This window comes from Lissotriton helveticus, chromosome 10, assembly GCF_964261635.1.
Source record: "Lissotriton helveticus chromosome 10, aLisHel1.1, whole genome shotgun sequence".
NCBI lineage: Eukaryota > Metazoa > Chordata > Amphibia > Caudata > Salamandridae > Lissotriton > Lissotriton helveticus.
In genome coordinates this window covers 230,201,628-230,222,264 of record NC_136071.1, presented here as the reverse complement: position 1 = coordinate 230,222,264, position 20,637 = coordinate 230,201,628, and the positions used below count along the sequence as shown (strand labels likewise).

General features: G+C 46.5%; 1 protein-coding gene across 1 annotated transcript in view; it reads left to right on the top strand.

Moving 5' to 3' along the window:
• Window positions 1-2,383: 2,383 nt before the first annotated feature.
• Window positions 2,384-20,637, top strand: part of MYO15A (myosin XVA) — a 1,426,381-nt gene continuing 1,408,127 nt past the window's right edge. Inside the window, exon 1 of the mRNA XM_078662701.1 lies at window positions 2,384-2,466. Within this exon, the coding sequence (XP_078518827.1) occupies window positions 2,384-2,466 (83 nt within the window). The remainder of the gene's footprint in view (window positions 2,467-20,637) is intronic.

Sequence of the window (20,637 nt, the reverse complement as noted above, 5' to 3'; positions counted from 1 at the left end):
ATTGGTGACTTGGTGCTAGTATCCAGAGAACTACCTGAACAACATAAAGTGATGTGAATCCAATTTCCTGAAATACCTGACCTACATTAAATTAAGCAGTTTTTCAGCTCCTTCCTGAATCTTAAAAGGTTGCGCTGAGACCTAAGATGGTCCGGTAATTCATTCCACCATTTAGAAGCTGGGAAGGAACATTTTCTTTCCCCCCAGTTTACTTTCCTTATTCTCTGCACTTCCACTTTGTTGGCTGCGCTTGACCGTAAGTTCTTTTGGGTTGGTACCATTTGAAAGTACCTTGAAGAAAGTGTGGACTTTTTTGGTGAAGTCCCTTATGGGTCCAACATACAGTTTTGACTTGAGTGTGCGCCCTAACAGGGAGCGTGTGGAGTTCTCTGATAGATTTTGATACTAAACAAAATTTGGGGCGATTTACCAAAACTCTGGCAGCTTTATTTTGAAGAGTGTGTCGTTTTTTAAGGCTTAAGATTGGGCTTCCACCAGTAGGGCATTGCAATAGTCAATCTTCACGATGACCAGTTCTGAGATCCCTGTTTTCCTGAGCTTAAGAGCCAGATATGGTAAGATTTAAAAAAAATCTTTAGCATTAGAAAATAAGAAGATGTTACTTGATTGGAGTGATCGACAAAAGTAAGTTTGTTTGTTGTCGAATACCACACCCAAATTTTTCACCTTCTGAACTGGAATTGGCAGAGATTCTATACTTTGCGGCCACCAGGAATTGTTCCTTAGAGTGTTGCTGTTACCGACTGCAACACCTCTGTTCTGTCAGAGTTCAGGTTTTAAACATTCTGGGCAATCCCTTAAGCAATATCGGACACACATGCGCTAAAACTGGGATGGTACCGTATTTGGGTCTGAAGAGACTGAAACTACAAGTTGGGTTTCATTCGCATATGAGCATACGGAGAACCCATGTGAGCTTATCAAATGGACGAGAGGTGTGATGTACACATTAAAATGGTTTGGACTCAGGGATTACCCTGCCAGGTCGACATGGCAGTTTAAAACTGCGCACACTGGTTCTGCAGTGGCAGGCCTCAGACAGTTGAAGGGCTACTCATGTGGGTGGCACAATCAGTGCTGCAGGCCCACTAGTAGTGCTTGCTTTACAGGCCCTTGGCACATGTAGTGCACCAGGTTCTGGTGTGAACCTGGGCTTCTATGGGAATTCACAAGGGGGCATATTATCAAGCCCCTTATCGCTGCTTTAGCAGCAGTTTCCTGCCGCTAAAGCGGCGATAATGTTATCGCCATTCTTGATAATATGGCCCTCTGTGTTTTATTCTTGGAAATGTTCTATATATTCTCCTTGTTATTTTGGGTTGTACCTCACTACACCCTATATGGGTTCAGTTATTCTTTGCAGAGAACTGTTAATCCTAATACGTCATCATAGTTGCCACATGAAGCACGGTGATGGCCTCGGGACCTTATACTTTTCTCTATGAAACCACAAAAATAGAATAAAATAAATTTTTGGAGTGCCAGAGGTGTAAAATGTTTCTGCGAGAGTCACATGGCTTGATCTTGTTCAGGAGAGAGAGTTAGTAACACGCAGTTAGTGTTTTTCTTGATGGTCTGGGTATTGAATAAACCTTGATATATGCTGCAACATATTCAAAGAATTTGGTTAATAATACATGCATTTACTACCTTGGACAACCAATGCATAAAGTAGTGTACGTATGAAGGGTCCAGTAATGATATACATTCAATGAACAGTTGCAGGTATAGACTGACCTTGTAGCTATTACTTAGAATCAATAACGTGTTATGTTTACGTTGGTGCATCATACGTCACTAATAGTAACTTCAGTCCACAACACAGAAATTGTATTTTAGCCTCTCTCTAGCAGTATAGTACATGGAATGGTAAACCAGTGAGGGTAAGAAAGTGCGTTGGATGTCTGGGATAAAGAAGGTACATCATCCATTGTGCATGTAATAGGAGAGCATGTTAAATTGTGCACATGAAGAGCATTAGCTGCTAAAGCTTGTGGCCAGGTAACAGATGCTTTACCATAGATGACACATTGATAAATCTCTGTACCTCAAGATATAGTACTTTAGTTCCTCAGTGTCTGTGTTGCATTAGTCATAGATATGGATTAGGTTACAGTACGTACACAATGTTTTTTTGTATATGTTGCATACCTCTACCTAGTGGCAACCGTGAAGACTCAAAGCGTGCTGAAACTAAATGACATGTAAACAAAGTACTGATGACTGTATCCATTTAGAAACATGTTTATACTTTTTGATGGCTTGCTTGTTTCTTAAGACCGTAGTCTATTTGTGGTAAGTGTGTCTGATGTGATGCTGCATGCTCACGGTTCCGCTTTGCTCATTGCTTTTCCCTCTTTAGATGCACTCCATCCGCAACTTGCCGTCCATGGGGCACCGCGAACATGTTGAAGAAGATGCACTGGAAGACCTGACCCAGCTGGAGTAAGTGACTGTATCTTTTATTAAATCCTTTAGTTATGTTAGGGTAACTGTGATTTGAATAGTGCAGTGCTACCATTAGTATGACCTAGAAATGCTGTTAGGTTAGGTACCTTCAGACAATTGTCTAGAAGATTCAGTCATAGACCTGAGTCTGTTTTCTTTTTGTGTAACATTATCGGTAGGATAGGTGTAGTTAATTTTGCATGTATATGTGTGGATGTAGTTTTGCTTGGTGTGTGCGTAGGTGGTGATGGTTACCAATTTGGATATATGTCACCAGAAGAATTCGTATGTGCACTGTCTGACTTGAAGGATGTGTATGGGGTAATTGAACAATATTCCTTTGAATCAGTTTTGCTGTGGGGTGTTGAATGGGTGCTAGTTTATTGTGGTATGGACTGCATTGGATATTTACATTGGTTTTTGGAGAGTAGAGTGTTGTTTTGAGCTTTATGAAGGTCCAACTGCAACGTATGTCTAAGCTGTATTGAATTAATGTGCACTATTATGACTAAAGTGTTCTTTTGGAGAGTTTGTTTATTATTATGGGTGATCCGGTTGAGCTCAATATTGGAGACCTTGAATACAAAGTTAATGTTGCACACAGTGGCCCCCTTAGTCGTGCCACTAGCAGGGGACAACTAGGATGTGCAACCAACAACTCAAGCTGCATATGATTGTACCTAGTTTCAAATCATATGGCATATGCCTCCACAAAAACTACTTTGGTTGTCACTGTGCTAAGGTGGACCAGTGGCACCTTGCAATGAGTTTTGTCTATTATGGATTTTTTGATTTAAGTGTATCACCTTGTACTTTTTCCAACTCAGCACAGTGGCAGGGCATCTGCAACAGAGGTAATGCTATGCAGCCCTGCAATCACTGAACCTAAGTCAAACATTCATCTGTCATGAGGGCTTGTGTAGAAGTGAAATGTGAGGAGCCCTTCATTTATGTACTTGATTGAGTTTTGGAAGGGAGTTTTGCAACACACGTGTCACCCACTTCTAAACGTTTTGAATACATTGACCTTAAGACATACTACTAAGAATATTGCCCTCTGCTGGGAAGCCCATGATTTGGTGACAGAGTGAGGAGGTGGGGTGTGGGGGACGCGAGTCATCGCATTTGGTTGAGAAGGTCAAAACCAACAGGACACCAGCCCTGGAGGCTTTGATGCTGCAGGCCTACTGGACATGCTTCTGAATAGGTGAATGGCCAATCAGCCTGCTGGCATTATCAAGATATTCTGAATATCATTCGAAGTCTGCAACTCATTAAACGCATCAAGGCAGTATTTGTACCACATAAATGAACATGAACATAGATAGGGACAGATCTAGAGGTAGGTGGACAGTACTCCATACTGTTGTACGGTTTCTACTAATCAAATAAGACTGTGTTTGATCAACATATGTGTCAAAATATGGGGACTGAGTACATGCATATAATCAGAATATGTTGGTCCAATTCCTGGATAGCTCACAGAGCGCCGCCTGGACCCCTAAACCTGACAGGCTACCAGATGGTGTCTGCAACCTCAGAACATGACCACTCTGACTTCCCCAAGGAAATCATAGAAGCAGATCTACCCTTTCGTGGTGACCATAGGCATGCTAATAGGTAGGCACAAGAAATACGCAAATTGGCATTTCAAATATTTATTGAAGCAGTTTGATTCTTGTGAAAAATACATGAGCTGCAATTATCAGTAGAAGGAAACAAAGCATAGTTATCAGCTGTACAAGAATGGTGAAGAAGATGAATAAGTCAACCATTATAACATTGCAGTGATTATATAAATACATATCATAATGATAACCCTACCTAACACTGACTATATTGTAGCGAGCGTAGTAAGAGGTGCGTTCTGCCAGATCTCAAGGAGCAGCCTAACTCCCCATTTGCCTCTATATGTGATGTATCCTGTAACCAGTCTGGTGTAGAACAGTCTGCTGTCCTCTGCAGGATAGGGATGGAAGTCAGCAGGGCTGGCAATCAGACACAGGTGAGCATCCAGGATAATCCATGGAAGTGCTCCTCTAACACTCCAAAGCCCAGAAGCAGTTTATATAATGAAAACCGGTTCCATTTGCACTGTCTCTGAGGTCCTTTGTTAATGTTATTATTTGTCTTACTGATTCTGAGCAGTCTTTAAACAGACAAAAAAATACAAGGGCAACATGCTAATTGTACTTTAACCTTGAGCAAAATGTACAGTGTTGTTATAAAATGCTTTTTAAGAAATGTGCGTTGCAAGCAGAACACTTTCCGAGTACGTTATCATGTACATGTAAAGAATGATAAAAGTCACCATCTTAACCACTTGGCTGCTAAGGGGTTTTCCCGTGCTGTGCTGCATATTTGTAAATCCCTTTATACATGACGAGTTGACCTTGTCATGAGCACAGCTTAACTGTGCACCATGATGAGTTCACCTTGTCATTAGCATGCAAGTGGTTAAAAGATGTCAAGTTTGAACCTTACCTTGTAAAATTGAAGCTTTTGTGCATAGACCCTGTTGAACCCCACAACAATCCATCATGGTGGCAGAGGACATTATATCCATCACCCTGATGGACTACCATCTGCAAAGCGTAGAGATCACTGCTGACCCAGCAGTGAGTTCTGTACCTTAACAAGAACCTTTGTCATGGTTGTTCCTGTCAAGGTACAAAATGTTTGGCGGATGGCCTCCACAAGTTTTTGTAGCTGTCCTTAAACCATTATGAAGTGTTTGTTTTCCACTAACAAACTCCCACTCTGGGTAAAAAAACAAATAACCACCACACTCAGGCAGGTTGTCCCTGGGCCGAAGAGTCAATATCATTTTTTTTTCTGTCCCTCACGGCCGCAGCAGAAAAAACACATCATACTGTCCACTTAAATAGTGCGGTTGGTGTAATCCCCTTCCACTGAGGGCCCGTAACCTGTCAGGCTGTTCCCTAGAAGCCAGTTGCAGATGGGAAGTTGTAACAGTTATATATATAAACCACATAAAATAAATCACAGATAATGACAGGTAAGGACGGTATATTGTATTCACTGTCCAAACTTTAAACCTAACAGAAACCTTTGTTTTCACATTTTTATACTTCTGTGAGGAACTCATTGGTTTTTTAAAACACATTTATATGTTTTTTAAGAAAATTGAATTTTTTAGAATCTCACAAAAAGGTAATGGTGAATTAATTGCAAAACAATTCACTACAAATTTACAGCATTTGTTAGATGCAAACTGCCTGTAAAGAAATTGAAATTAATTCATATCAGCCCCATTCATGATCCCTAGTGATATCTAATGAACACATTCAAGTAAAGGAGTTCTTGAATCAAGAGTTACTTCAGTTCAATTCACATTGGTGCAAGTTAGTTTGGCCTCGGTTAGTGGGGTGTCCACAATATGGTTGCATTCTTTATGGCAAGTGCCATTGGATCACAAATCTCATGACAGCAGACATGTCATAGAAAGGTCTCATGGAAAGGTATAGATCAAGAATTATCATGCTCATCTCGGGTTGAAACCATGAGATTACTAGTCCTTTCAAACTCAGGTATCTTACTGTCAAAATCAAGTGGTTTGGCTGAGCTCTGCAAGGTTTGTTTTCATACCTGCGAGTGGCACGAATGAAGTTAGTTGAATGCACCAGCACTGAATGTGGGAAACAGGTTGTTGTAGCCTGGCAGAACCCCACCCAATAAATAAGTGAGGTTATGTTAATGCTTTGGGTTACTAACAGGTAAGCCAAACAATTGTTCATTGATGATTTGCACACTCAAGATTATTGGAAACAGAATATGTATTTCAACATATTTATTTAAAAATAGTTATTTTAAAATACAGAGAGCTAGTGTACATATTATTGTTAAAATCATAGATGATAATAATAAACAGCCAAGCTTTTCGTTAACAATGAAAACAGGGAAAAATCGTAACATCCAAATTTGCATCCCTTACACTCGCAATGTGCTATCTCTAAGTGCAATGCTAGTTCAGGCAGATGAATAAATAATAGTTCTGTGTTTCGGAGGTGGTGCGCATACCTGGACAACAGGGTTTGTTGTCAGCTATTTGGAGCACAAAGCCAAGAGCTAGGAGATTGCGTCCGTGCACGAACACAATCCTGGCATCACTTGATGAAGTCAGAATGGAATGCTTTGCAGAGCATTGGGTAGTTTTGTTGGAGGCTTCTTCTGTCAAGATGGAATCTGGTGCTGTGGTTATCTCCATCTATGGCCTGGGGCAAGTGTCTCTCTACTTAACGGGGTGAGTGGTGGTCCTTAAATACTAAATTAGTATCAGGGATAAAAGCCAACATAGTGTTATGAATGTTGGATACAAATAACAGGTGCCAGAAGAGGTGTCTTAGACACATCTTTAAGGAATGCGAGATGAAGGGACATCAATTTGGACTACACCCTTTTGATGATTTTGGGCCGAAGTATCCAGTGTGTGGAAGCAGGCAAAAAAGATTCCGCTGATAAAAAAAGCCTACAGGGCATCCGGCCATTCTTGTTAACTATAAGCCAATCTCCCCACTGCCGTCCCTATCTAAAAGTTTAGAGAAACAGATGAATAAGCAGCTTGCCAGCTTTTTGGAAGCAAATAATTAGCTTTATCCTAGCCAGTCAGGCTTTACAGCTAGATATAGTGCAGAGATGGCACTGGTCGAAACATTAGAATATATTAGAGGAACTCTGGATGCCAGGGGAGTGGCGGTATTGATTATTCTCGACCTATCGGCATCATTCGATACGGTCCCCCACCCGATGTTGCTGGACCGTCTTCAGGTTATTGGAGTAAAAGGGCTGTCCTTGGACTGCATAACATAATTTTTAGCTAAGAGAAGCCAATAAGTCTGGATTCCTCCATGCTCTTCTAACCCATATGATGTATTGGTGGGAGTCTCTCACAGCTCTGCCCTGAGTCCCAACCTTTTTAATTTATATCTTACCCCTCTGGCGCAACTAACAGAAGATTTGGGAGTTAAAGTGATCTCCTAAGTGGATGATATTCAACTGCTTTTCTCTTGGGATAAGGGAATAAGTTGAAGGTTGGACAGATTAAAACATGTTTGACTGCTGTCTTTCATTGGTTAGCTACTGCTCAACTTAAATGCAATGAAGAGAAAACAGAAATTCTTTTCTTTGGGAAGATCACACCAGGTTACAGGTGGCAAACCTTTTGTCCAGATGATGCTTCTCCCCCAGAACCCCAGAAAGATTCAGTTAAAATTCTCGGTATTACAGTTACTAACAGGCTGTCGTCCTTCAGACCTCAAGAAGAAGAGCTGGTTAGCACTTGTTTTGGGATTATGAAGTCCTTTAAGAAATTTCTTCCTCTCTTATCCTTTTCAGTTATGAAAACAGTCATTCAGACGTTGATAACATCCAGAATCGATTACAGCAAAGCACTACATTTTGCCTTACCAGAGTTCTTGATGCACAAACTCCAAGTGATCCAAAATGTGGTGGCCCATCTCCTGCTAAATGTCCCTATGAGAACATGAATTTTGCCACATTTGCGGGCACTCCATTGGCTGCCCATCAGGGTAAGAGTCAAATTTAAGGCTCTTGAAGTAGATGATGCCTTATATCAATGGGCCTTCCTACCTTAGAGCCAGATTTTACTTTTATAACCCCACAAGACAGCTGTGATCAACCAATAAGTTGTTGGAAGAGATCCCCAGGATTCAGCATGCTAGAACAAGAGGAAGGTCTCTAGCATACTATTTGATCGATAGCATGGAATCAGCTTCCTCTGGAGCTGCAAACTATAAGTGATGTGGCATTGTTCAAGAAGATACCCAAAACTTGGCTTTTGTGCAGACCTAAACCTCTTTCTTAGTTCAATCTCGCTGCTTCACGCCGGGACACACCTTGGAGTAGCTGTGCGCATCATAAATTGCTATCATCATCATTGTCATGATTTATCTATGCATGTTCCTTTGATGTCCTTGACATTATGATAAGCGAGGACTTGTCTCCGGCTGGGTATTGCATCACGTGTTATATCTAGGTCATTATTTGAAGGACTTGACACTTTCTCAGTTCTAGGAATGATAAGAATGATAAGGGTGGACAACATTAGTTTTATTAGTGTTCATACCAGATGTGGTAGTGATTCGGTTGAAAACAAATGTGTTGTCCAAGATGGAATTGGGTATCTACCCAGAATGGAGTCAGACCTTATGGACTTCACGCCATCGCTCTATAAATCAAATCAGGCAAGGAACTTATTAAGTAGGTCAATCAGTGTGAAACCCAGGGCACACCAGGGCACACACTCACTGTAACAGACTCATAGAGAACACGCACAGCATATTGCTATAAGGTGAGATTAAGTCCTGCGAGATAAGCTTTTTTGCCTTTTTCACACAAAGAATGACCAAAGGGTGTATGGTGGCATTGACAATAACAGATGCCCATAAATTTGTAATCTAGAGGATCTTTTTGTGTTTCATAGCCTTTGAGTTTAAATGTAAAAAAGTAGGCTAATGTCTTTCTACTTGTTCTTGCCACTTAATGTGCCTTTGTTAGGATGCAATACCACTCTAAGGGGTGTGAATTCATCAATTTTCCTTTGTGTTCCTTGTTTATGCTTAGAGTGTCATTCAGGTTAGACCTTTACTGGCTTGATAGGAATGGCAGCCAACAGCACCTTCCACCTGAATGCTTATAAAAACCAGAATTTGATGGGTGGAATGCTTAAAATAACCTCAGCTGCTAGCAATTTGTTGGGACGCATTTTGTAAGAAGTTGAACACCTACCTACCTTAAGGAATAATCACAACTCTTGTCAGGCTGAAACCTCGAAGTTACTAAATTAACCTGAGCTGAGTCTCCTAGTAGCTATGGCACAGAGCACCTAATACAATGCAATACAATAGGATTTCTAAAGCTTGCAGCTGCTTCAGAGTAAGCGTCCCAGCCCTTACCTAGGGCAAGATTTAATGTATTTATGCAGTACCAAAACAGTAATAAAGTCAAAACACCTAGAAACAAAACCCCCAAACCAAATTAGAACAGCAGAGTAAAATCTAGTGAGAAAAATGAAACTGAAATGACAAAAATACAATAAGGGAATCACATATATAACTTTCTAAAGTCTTAAGTAGAAATAGCAACAAAAAGCTCAAAGCATCAATGATAGACAACGGTAATTGTAGAATGGGACCTAGTCGTGATAGGAGGCCAACCACGATGGAGACCTAGTCAGATACAACAAGTGGATTGGTCCTGCAGAAAAGTCTGGTAGTTCAAGTTTGAAAGCATATCTAAGTCCTAATTCACAAAGGTATACACCAAAAACAAGGACCGACCCATAGACCGGAATCCGGGGCAGCTTTCTAGAAAATAAACAATGGTCTTGTGGGTCAAATTTGTACTAAAGATCTAACACCCTACTGGTACATGATCTACTACGGTTGTGGTAGTATATCACTAAAAGCAACTAGAGGCCCAAAATACATTGCCAACTTGATGTATTATTTCACAGCATCATGACATTATTGTTTATTCTTATCATTGAGTTCAAGTTAAAATATCTTCAAATGATCTGTCCAATTGCACTCTATCCCTGTCAACAATGTAGTCATATGACCTCCCTATTGATCCAGTTTGGCTACTTCGACCACCTGCCACTACATCTTGTCCAAATCTTGCCCCACGTCCAGGTAATGGTTCACCAGGGGAGCCCCTTCTATTCTACACCGTTGTTGACTAATCCTCTGATTGATCACTTGGCTACTTTGCCCAATGTACATTTTTCCACTGGGGCATGTAATGACATATACAACGGTCTTCGATTTACAATGAGAATTGTTCTAATAATGATATGAGAACGTTTAACTTGATTTTGGTTTTGCTATTTGCATATTGCTCATTACTCTAATACAAGGATTTGTCCCTCGGACGCATGCTTTGATCTTTACACTGGGCATTCTTTTACAGTGCTCACCGTATCGGATTCTTCCTGTTCCATTCGACACGTACCGTTTTGAACTGAGCTGTCTTTAGAATCATGGCAGTGATGCTCCCCACATGTTATAATACACATGATGCACTAGTCCACTAGGGGCTTTTATAGGATGTTTGAACTTGGCTTTCCGGGAGACGCTATGATTTTTCACTTTGTTTAGTTTCTTATGAGGAGATCACGTGAGTGAGCGACAAATTCCATGTATTACTATTGGTTATTGGTAGAATACTGTGGGTCGGATTGCAAGTGGGTGTTTGCACGGGTGTTGGAATTACGAGTTGAGAGTTATTTATTGCATCTAATAATTATCAGATGCATTAAATACCTAAACCTTCATTTACATTTTGGCAGGTCAAACCTGCCGAAATTTAACAGGGGAAAAGCATACAGTAATTTCCATATCATGCGGATTTTAGTGCGGTCAACGCCACTATCTATCACACCAGATAAATAATGTACTGTACAACTAAGGGCCATATTTTCAATTTGTAGGATCTGTCAGACAACTCTGTCCTGATTAGACCACTGGTTTAGTTACTTTTGGGTCGAAACATTGACATACTCCGTAGTTATCCTGCCTACAAAACTCTAGATGTGTATATAATCATGTGCACATTTGCACAATGGTGTTGTAAATAAATATAATTTGTAACTAACCTGCTGTGGTGCCGTGACTTCCGCCGAAAAAGGAGAGGTGGCGAGGGAATCCGAGGAATATATATATATATATATATATATATTTACATATATATATATATATATATATATATATATATATATATATATATATATATATATATATATGTTATTGTATTTTTAGTCTATATTACATTAGTTGATACACTACCACAACCTTAGTGGATTAGGTATCAGTGTGGTGGTAGATCTTTGGTACAAATTTGAGTCACAGAACCACTGTGTATTTTTCTAATTCACTAAGGGACTTTGTCACTTTTTGTGGGTCGAAAATACTCTCTGTGCAGGTCAAAGTTGAAACTGTATCACTGCTGTGGAGCCACAGTTTGGAGAAAGAAAGCAGGGTGGTCCCACAGTCACTCTGGAGCTTTTTAATTTTTGGCTGAAAAAATCTACTAAATGCCAACGCAGAATGGGAATTTGGATTTTTTTCAGAGCTGCGGAGATCTCTGGGTGGGACAAGGCTGAAATTCAAACCGATGCTGTGGAGCTCCAGTTGAATACTTTTACAGGCAGTTACCTCTGAGGCTCTGGAGATGAGTACAACATTTTTTCAAAGTTTCAAACTTTGTTTTGGTGCCGGGAGCACACTACTAAGGCCAGAGAAACTCAGGGTAGGCCACTTGGAGACCATCAGTACATCAGACAGAGGACAAAAGCAAAGTCCAGTCCAAGTCCAGTTCCCACTGGTCAGCTGGGCACTTTAGGAAAAAGGACTCTTGTTGCTTGTTCTGTCTCTGTAGCCACGCAGAAGGTCAGCCAAGGGAGCCATGAAGTCCACCTCTTTTTCCTGGGTACAAGGGGGAGCAGGCTCAGTCCTTCAGAGCTGCTCTAATATCACAGACAGCAGGTAGAGCGTTCTTCTGTTCTTCAGCAGGACCAGAAAGTGTTCTAAGGAGGCACCTCAGGGTACAACATTTCTGCCTAGCACTAGCTAGTGGGTGGGAGAAACTCCAAGGAGCTTCCTAACTAAGGGGCTCATTAGGATGGCGGACGGAAACGGGTACCGTCCGCCATGGTCGCGGCAAAATCACTCCCGCCCGCACCGCGGAGAATCCGCGGTTACGATTAGGATATTCATGTCAAAAAACTCCGACCGCGGCGGACGGATCACATCAAACACCGTCCGCGGCGGACGGAACACATCTAACACCGTCCGTGGCGGACGGAACCAAAAGAACACCCACCGCCGCGGACGGACATGACCGCGGGAACAGGCCCAATCGCTGCTATACCTGCAGAGGGTCCGTCCGCGCGATTAGGATAATGCCGCCATTCCAACGGAACTCACCGCCGTCCTCCACCGCCGTGGAAACAATACCTCCGAAAACGGACCATGACTGCGGAAGGACCACACAAACACCATCCCTGCCGTCAAACCGATTACAAAATGGCAGACGGAAGTAAATAGAAAATACATTAAGCAAAACACCCAACCACCTGAAACACCCACCCTCAGCAACTACACGCCTCAATGACACCCCCCCCCCAGCTCCGAAAAATGCCCCTAAATCACCACACCCACAGAACACCTGATTGCCAACAACCATTGGGACGCCACCACCACGCAGAGTATAAAATGAATTCCTCCCACTACCACAGTCCTTTGCATCACAGCATAGCTGCAAGCAAGAGCCACATTACCACGAACAGCAGACACACACAAACACACACACAACCTGCTCACAAACACACACACCACACAAACCAACACAACACCATCCCTACACACCACACACCTGCACATCCCACCCCACCCCACCAACACCTTGCACATCACACACCATGGCACCAAAGAAAAATCCAAAATTCACTGACACTGAGTTGAAGGTCATGGTGGATGAAATCATCCGTGTCGAACCACAGCTCTTCGGCAACCTAGTCCAGCAGACAACCTTGGCAACCAAAAACCACATGTGGGACAGGATAGTGACCAGAGTGAATGCTTCAGGGACCGTGCCACGCACCAAACACGACATCCAGAGGCGGTGGCACGACCTCAAGGCAAGGGTGAAAGGCATCAGGGCGAAGAACCACGTGCGGGCACACCCCACTGGCGGCGGCACTCCCACGGAGCCCTTACCATTTGCTGAATGGGAGGAGAAGGTGCTGGGCATACTGCACCCTGAGAGCCTGGAAGGAATCGAGGCGGGAGAAGAGGTTGGTAAGTAAAAACAAATGACCACGATCACACTGCCATGGTCTGCCATGCACAACTGCCAACACACATCTCCCTGGCCCCAATCCATGCATGTGGACCACACAGTTACCCAAATGTGAAGTCCTGGCCACAAATGCACCCACCATGACCAAACACAAATGTTGCCTCTTACGTTCCCAGGCTTGGATGTTGTCAAAGCAGCCAGTACCACAACTCCCAACAGGCCCCCATGTCCACAGGGAGGGTGGCGGTGGGTGGGGGGTGTGAGAGACCAGCACTACAACTCCCAACAGGCCCCCATGTCCACAGGGAGGGATGGCAGTGGGTGGGGTGTGTGAGAGACCAGCACCACAACTCCCAACAGGCCCCCATGTCTACAGGGAGGGTGGCAGGGGGTGGGGGGGGTGAGAGACCAGCACTACAACTCCCAACAGGCCCCCATGTCCACAGGAAGGGATGGCGGTGGGTGGGGGTGTGAGAGACCAGCACTACAACTCCCAACAGGCCCCCATGTCCACAGGGAGGGATGGCGGTGGGTGGGGTGTGTGAGAGACCAGCACTACAACTCCCAACAGGCCCCCATGTCCACAGGGAGGGATGGCGGTGGGTGGGGGGGGGGGTGCGTGGGGTGTGTGGGGTGTGTGAGAGACCAGCACTACAACTCCCAACAGGCCCCCATGTCCACAGGGAGGGTGGCGGTGGGTGGGTGGGGGAGTGCGAGAGGTGTGTGGGGTGTGTGAGAGACCAGCACTACAACTCCCAACAGGCCCCCATGTCCACAGGGAGGGTGGCGGTGGGTGGGGGGGAGTGCGAGAGGTGTGTTGGGTGTGTGAGAGACCAGCACTACAACTCCCAACAGGCCCCCATGTCCACAGGGAGGGTGGCGGTGGGTGGGAGGGTGTGAGAGACCAGCACTACAACTCCCAACAGGCCCCCATGTCCACAGGGAGGGTGGCGGTGGGTGGGGGGGAGTGCGTGGGGTGTGTGAGAGAGGTAATTGATTTGTAATGTTGTTACCAAAAACATGTCATGTCCACAGCATTGATCATGATAATCTTGTCCCTCAGGTGATCGCAACTTGACTGGCGAAAGCAGCAACCGGAAGCACCAGTCGGCCCCCTCACAGCACAGACTCTCTGGGGACGAGCCCATTGCCAGCTCAGACGCAGAGGACGATGCGGGACCAAGCAGACTTCCAGGGCCATCAGGCTCCCAGGACATCACTGCCTCCACCACCTCGGCCTGTGTCACCACACCATCACCTGCCATAGTGAGCTGTGTAGCCACCACCACCACCACCACTCCTGCCTGTGCCACCCTGCCTGATCCATCAGCCGATGATGGACCATCAACATCCCAGGCAAGCAGGGAGAGTGGACGTGAGAGGACACAGGTGAGGGCACAGCTCACAACCAGGAGTGCAGTTGTCCGGCGAGGTGGGGAAGGACACCCACCCCATCCAGGCGCCGGATCCCTGGAAGCCATCGCAAGAGTCAATGCCTCCTATCAGCGGGTGCAGGAACAGTCTGATCGGGCCCACCAAGACTCACAAGAGAGCAGGCATCTGTTGCGGTCAATTGATACCCGCATAGGCCAAATTGTGGACCTCATGGGCCAGCAAACTGCTCTGTGGAGGGACTGGCTATCCCGCGCCACACCACCACCCCCTCACCCTAGTGCCCAGCGGGACCGCTCCCCAACACCACCGCCACCCACACCTGAGCCCACGGACAGGGAGGTGGCCCCTGACCAACCTGCCCCCACAGCTGTCTCCGCTCCGGCTACAAGACGGAGGGGCCGTCCGAGGCTGGATGCAGGTGAGAGCAGAGGTGTTGCTCCATCTACCCGCTCCAAGAGGGGGCGCCAATGACTTCACCCTTGTCTGAGCCTGCCATTCACCCTGAAAACTATCCTGTCCCACAATGCCAACCATTGCCACACGTCTGTTGGACTAGCTGGACATCACACATTGTGGTGTCCCCACGGTGTTTTCATCTGCCATGACCTTCAACTCTCACTCCCCCACCAACACTTCTTTGTAAATATGCACCAACATCATTCCTCAACCTGTAAATAAACATCACGTAAACACTCAATGATGTGTGGCCTCCATGTTTTAATCACATGATTGTCCTAGAATGTAACGTTACCAGGTGCAGGGATCAATGTTGTTGAGAATCATGCCTCTGTGGGAGTGACCTAGGGATAATGAGAGAACAACAAACACAGGTCAGGAAAGAGATTCACACCCATCACAACACACTGTACTGCAACATCCAACAAACCCCACTCATCACCAATTAAGTGGATCACAGGACACACATCAGGGAGCATAGCATTTACCCCATCTAACACACACATTTGCAAACAGAACATACCAGAACAGGCAGCATAGACACACCACATCCACACTCCACCACCAAACATACATCACGCATTGTCTGGCTGTACAAGCTGTAGTTACTCACATTCAAGGGAAATAGCGATCAATGTGCTGACGCCTCTGGTCCATACCTTCTTCCTCACCACTATCCTCATCAGTCGACATGGGTGGGATGGGAGGCCGAGCAACCTGTTGGTCTTCAGGGTCCATGATCAGTTCAATGTTATTGTGCAAGGCCAGGTTGTGGAGCATGCAGCAGGCAATCACGATTTTGCATACTTTGCCTGGTGAGTATGGCAGGGCCCCTCCGGTTTTGTCAAGGCAGCGAAACCTAGACTTCAGCAGTCCAAAAGTATGTTCTATCACTCGACGTGTCCTCCCATGGGCATCATTATAACGCAATTCACCAGGGGTAGTAGGATTCCTGATGGGGCTCAGCAGCCAGGGCCTGTTTGGGTACGCAGAGTCGCCTAGGTGGGGTGATGACAGACACAAATTTCATTACCAGGATTTGTGGAAACACCATGCCACACATACAACACAATTGTCCTCACAACACACTGATAACACAATTGTCCTTTCAGCACACTCACCTACAAGCCATGCACGTTCTGGACGCAGATTAGCCATCAGTTGGGGGACAATGCTGCTCCGCATGATGTGGGAGTCATGGGCAGAACCGGGAAATCTGGCACACACATGCGAGATGATGTTGTCAGCCAGGCACACCACTTGCACATTGATCGAATGGTAGTGCTTCCGATTCCTATATACAGCTTCACGTGCCTGGGGTGGTATGTGACCAATATGTGTCCCATCAATTGAACTCACTACGTGTGGTAACTGGGCCAGGGCATAGAAGTCCCCTTTGACTGCTGCCAACTGTGGCTGACGTGGAAAATGGATGTAATCATGCTTGTAAAGCATCATGGCATTCAGGACATCCCCCAGAACCATGCTGAACATGGATTTTGACATCCCTCCCGCATGACCAACTGTGTACTGGAAAGTGCCAGTTGCGAAGAAATGAAGTGCCGCCATCACCTTTGCTGTGGGTGTGAAAGCTCCAGGATATGTCCTGCGTGGCTGCAGATGAGGTGACAATTGTGTGGCAAGCTCCTGCAATCTCAGTCTGTCAAGCCGGTATTTGCGGATCACCTCCTCGTCAACCATGTCCTCCAGCACAGTGTATGGTCGATGCACATTTGGAGCCCTCCTGTGTGGGAGTAGATGGCAGCAGATGTCAAATGACCAACAACGCATAGCTGTGCAACACTATCACATCTTGAGCACCACAATGCTAATAATACATGTTGCAGACAGTGATGATATGTGTGACCGGAACAATATATAAGGCAATAGAGCTGACTACACACACAATATACAGCCACAAAGAACATCCTGTGGGCTAACATGTACAATGTAACGTGCACACATGTTAAAACATCTTGCAACAACACATGACTGAGGGCCCATATGTGGACAAGCGTCCACACAGACACACATGTACGTGCACAAACAACATGAAATTGGAACACACCCTACTTGTGTTCATGCACCCATGAACACACATACAATGCCCCCTCAGCTGACATGCATGGGCACACAACAACAGACACGCATACACAGAATGCATGTACACACACATCATTGTTACTTGCACACACAAACCACACACTCACAACAGCTAATGAATGTGTGTACACACCCTTGCGGTACTGTGTAGATGTGTAGAAATGAACACGTGTGTCCACAAGACCAATACGTCAACGCGTCGCAGTGCACATCTGACGCAACTTTGGCCCACAACACTAGCCTTTGTTAACCACTGGCAAGGTCTACAGTCTGAGCACACATGCAACAAATGGACATGAATGTCGCACGTGGACATGGTCCATAGACTACACATCAAAAATCTTACAGCATTCCGGACATGTCCTGACACACACGTACAACTAAGAAGATTACATGTGTGCGGAGTCATGCAGTGTGTGTACATACGCCATCTGGGGACGCCTTCCACCAACACAGGAGATGACCGATTACACAGCAATTAAGCATGACATATGCTGTATGGTCAATGACCATCCCGTTACACCCCGCTAAATGCATGTGCGCACTACCGCGGCGGTGCATCATTTGAAATCAATCACTCACTGGCGCCGCTATGGCGGTGCACGCCTTCCGCGGTGGCGGTGCAGGCAAACACATACATTTGCAATCTGAAATGGCAGTTGAGACAACCCCTTACAGTGTTATTGCCTCACCCACCGCCAGTCCAGCCCGGCACCCACCGTCAGTCCAGCCCGGTCACCTACCGCCAGTCCAGGCCGGTTGCCCACCGCCAGTCCAGGCCGGTCACCCTCCGCCAGTCCAGGCCGGTCACCCATCGCCAGTCCAGGCCGGTCACCCACTGCCAGTCCAGGCCGGTCACCCACCACCAGTCCAGCCCGGTCACCCACCGCCAGTCCAGCCCGGCACCCACCGCCAGTCCTGGCACCGCCCAGTCCTGGCGGAGGGTGCCCTGCCTGGATTAGCGGTGGGTGCCCGGGCTGGATTGGCGGTGGGTGCCCGGCCTGGATTGGCGGTGGGTAACGGCCTGGACTGGCGGTGGGTGACCGGCCTGGACTGGCGGTGGGTGCCGCAATAACACTGTAAGGGTGTTTCTCAACTGCCATTCCAGATTGCATCATCAAATGTATGTGTTGGCCTGCACCGCCCCCGCGGAAAGCGTGCACCGCCATAGCGGCGTCAGTGAGTGAATATTTTCAAATGATGCACTGTCCCGGTAGCGCGCACATGCGGTTGCCGGTGTGTGAACGTGACGGTCTGTGCACATGTAGCCAATGGGAACAGGTTACGCGTTGCGCATATGCGCATTCAAAGATTGCGGAAGACGTGCGCCGCCACGACAATGTGAGTCATTGGCTCTTTTTGAATGAAGCATCCAGAGAAAACCAATTGCTGCAGACGTGTGCCACTGATATGAGCTCAGGGCCCTATATATGTGTGAAGATTTCCTGCACACATTCACTGCTTCCAGCCACTGCTGCCTGCGACCGTCACCTCCACCTGCTGCTCCTGAGCTATCCAACAACTCCTGCCTGCGACTGTCACCTCCACCTGCTGCTCCTGAGCTTTCCAACAACTGCTGCCTGCGACCGTCACCTCCACCTGCTGCTCCTGAGCTATCCAACAACTGCTTCTGTAGTGCCACAGTCCTGGACCTTGCCATGTCGAGAGTGCGAGAGATCCGGTCTCGTCCCTTCACCGCAGAGGAGCTGGATGTCCTTGTGGACGTGTGCTCAGCCACTATGAACGGCTCTACGGTGCCCCCGGACAGGTGGTAAGTGAAGTGGGTAACATGTTGGTGGGCATGAGGTGGTCACTGTCTCCTTGCTTCTGCAAGCTTGGCGGTGTGCTGCGGGACCTTCACATGTGTTGTACTGCGCATGGCTGCATGAAGATACGTGTTTTGGCAATGTATATTATTGTGAAACAGTACACTGACGTTCCCCTCTTGTCTCCCATCCTGGTAGGTGAAGCTGCACCTTCGCAAGGCCGTGTGGATGACCATAGCACGTGATGTACGGGCAGTGGGGGTGTGCAATAGACGACACACACACTGCCACAAGCGCTGGGACGACATATCCAGGCTCAGCAAGAACGTTGCGGAGATGACACTGGGGATCATTCCGAGAACAGGCCGCCTTGCCCGACGCACCATGACACCTCTAATGCACCGCATAATTGCTGTGACGCATCCTGACCTGTCCGCCCGGCTGAGAGGGGATCAACAGCAAACTAGCGGTAAGCAAACTGTATGTGTCTGTAACTTGTGAGTGAATGCATGTATCCATGCTCAGACACAGTAGTGACATCCGTAGTGCGTATCTTTTGCATATATTGCATGTTGGTGTCATTAGCGGAGTGAGCGGTAGCACCCATGTCCGCCAGGTGGACATACCAGTTGATTTGTATTTGAGGGTTCCAGGACATGCCGTTGAGGTCTGGTGTCCCATGGCATGACATGTGTGGTGGTCTGCATGCACTTGCCCTGTTTGTATGATGTACAGGTTTCACAGACACCCACGGATCTATGATGTGAGGATGTGTGGTAGGGGTGGTTCGTGTACCGGATGGGTGCTACATGTCAATCGATTGTAAGAAACGGTGTGACTTTGTAACCTTCAGTACGTGAGTGTGTCACTTAGGTTAACATCTCTTCCCTCTCTCTTCCAGCTTTGGCCGAGGGCACTGAGACACAGACGACGGAGATGAGTGGTGGCAATGCATCCGGATCCGAGATGACACACACACAGACTGAGCCTGAAGAGAGCAGCCACGGAGAGGGGGACAGAACCGTCCTTGAGGACTCACATGTGGAGACACCATCGTCCTCATCCTCAGACAGTGTTGGTGAGTCAGCACCGTTGTCACAGACAGGGAGTGGGCAATCGACACCTTCAGTCGGGACACAGCACACAGGGCCCACACTGCCACCCACTGCAACATGTACTGCTCGTGCTCGCCAGAGGAGGGGGAGCAGAGTTGCCTTCGGTGCAGGAACCGCTGCCCCTGCCCCTGCCCCTGTGACACAAAGTGCACTTTGTGCAGAGGCTGTTGATCTGCTGCGACAGCTGTGTGTAGGGCAGACCAACATGATCAATGCATTCCAAGACCACGATAGGAAGTTGGGGCAGGTGGTGGCATTCATGGAGGGGATGCATGGCGATGTTGCTGGTCTCCACAGAACAGTTCAGTCATTGGCAAACACTGTGTCCTTAGCCATTGTACAGTCGCATAGACAGGGTGCTACTTCTGTACCACCATCCACACCACTTGATGTTACAGGGGAGAGTGAGTCATCAGACCAGGCCTCTTATTCAGGTTATCACACTAGGAGCAGCCACAGGCAGCAAGGCAGGGCACGGAGGGCACAGACACCAT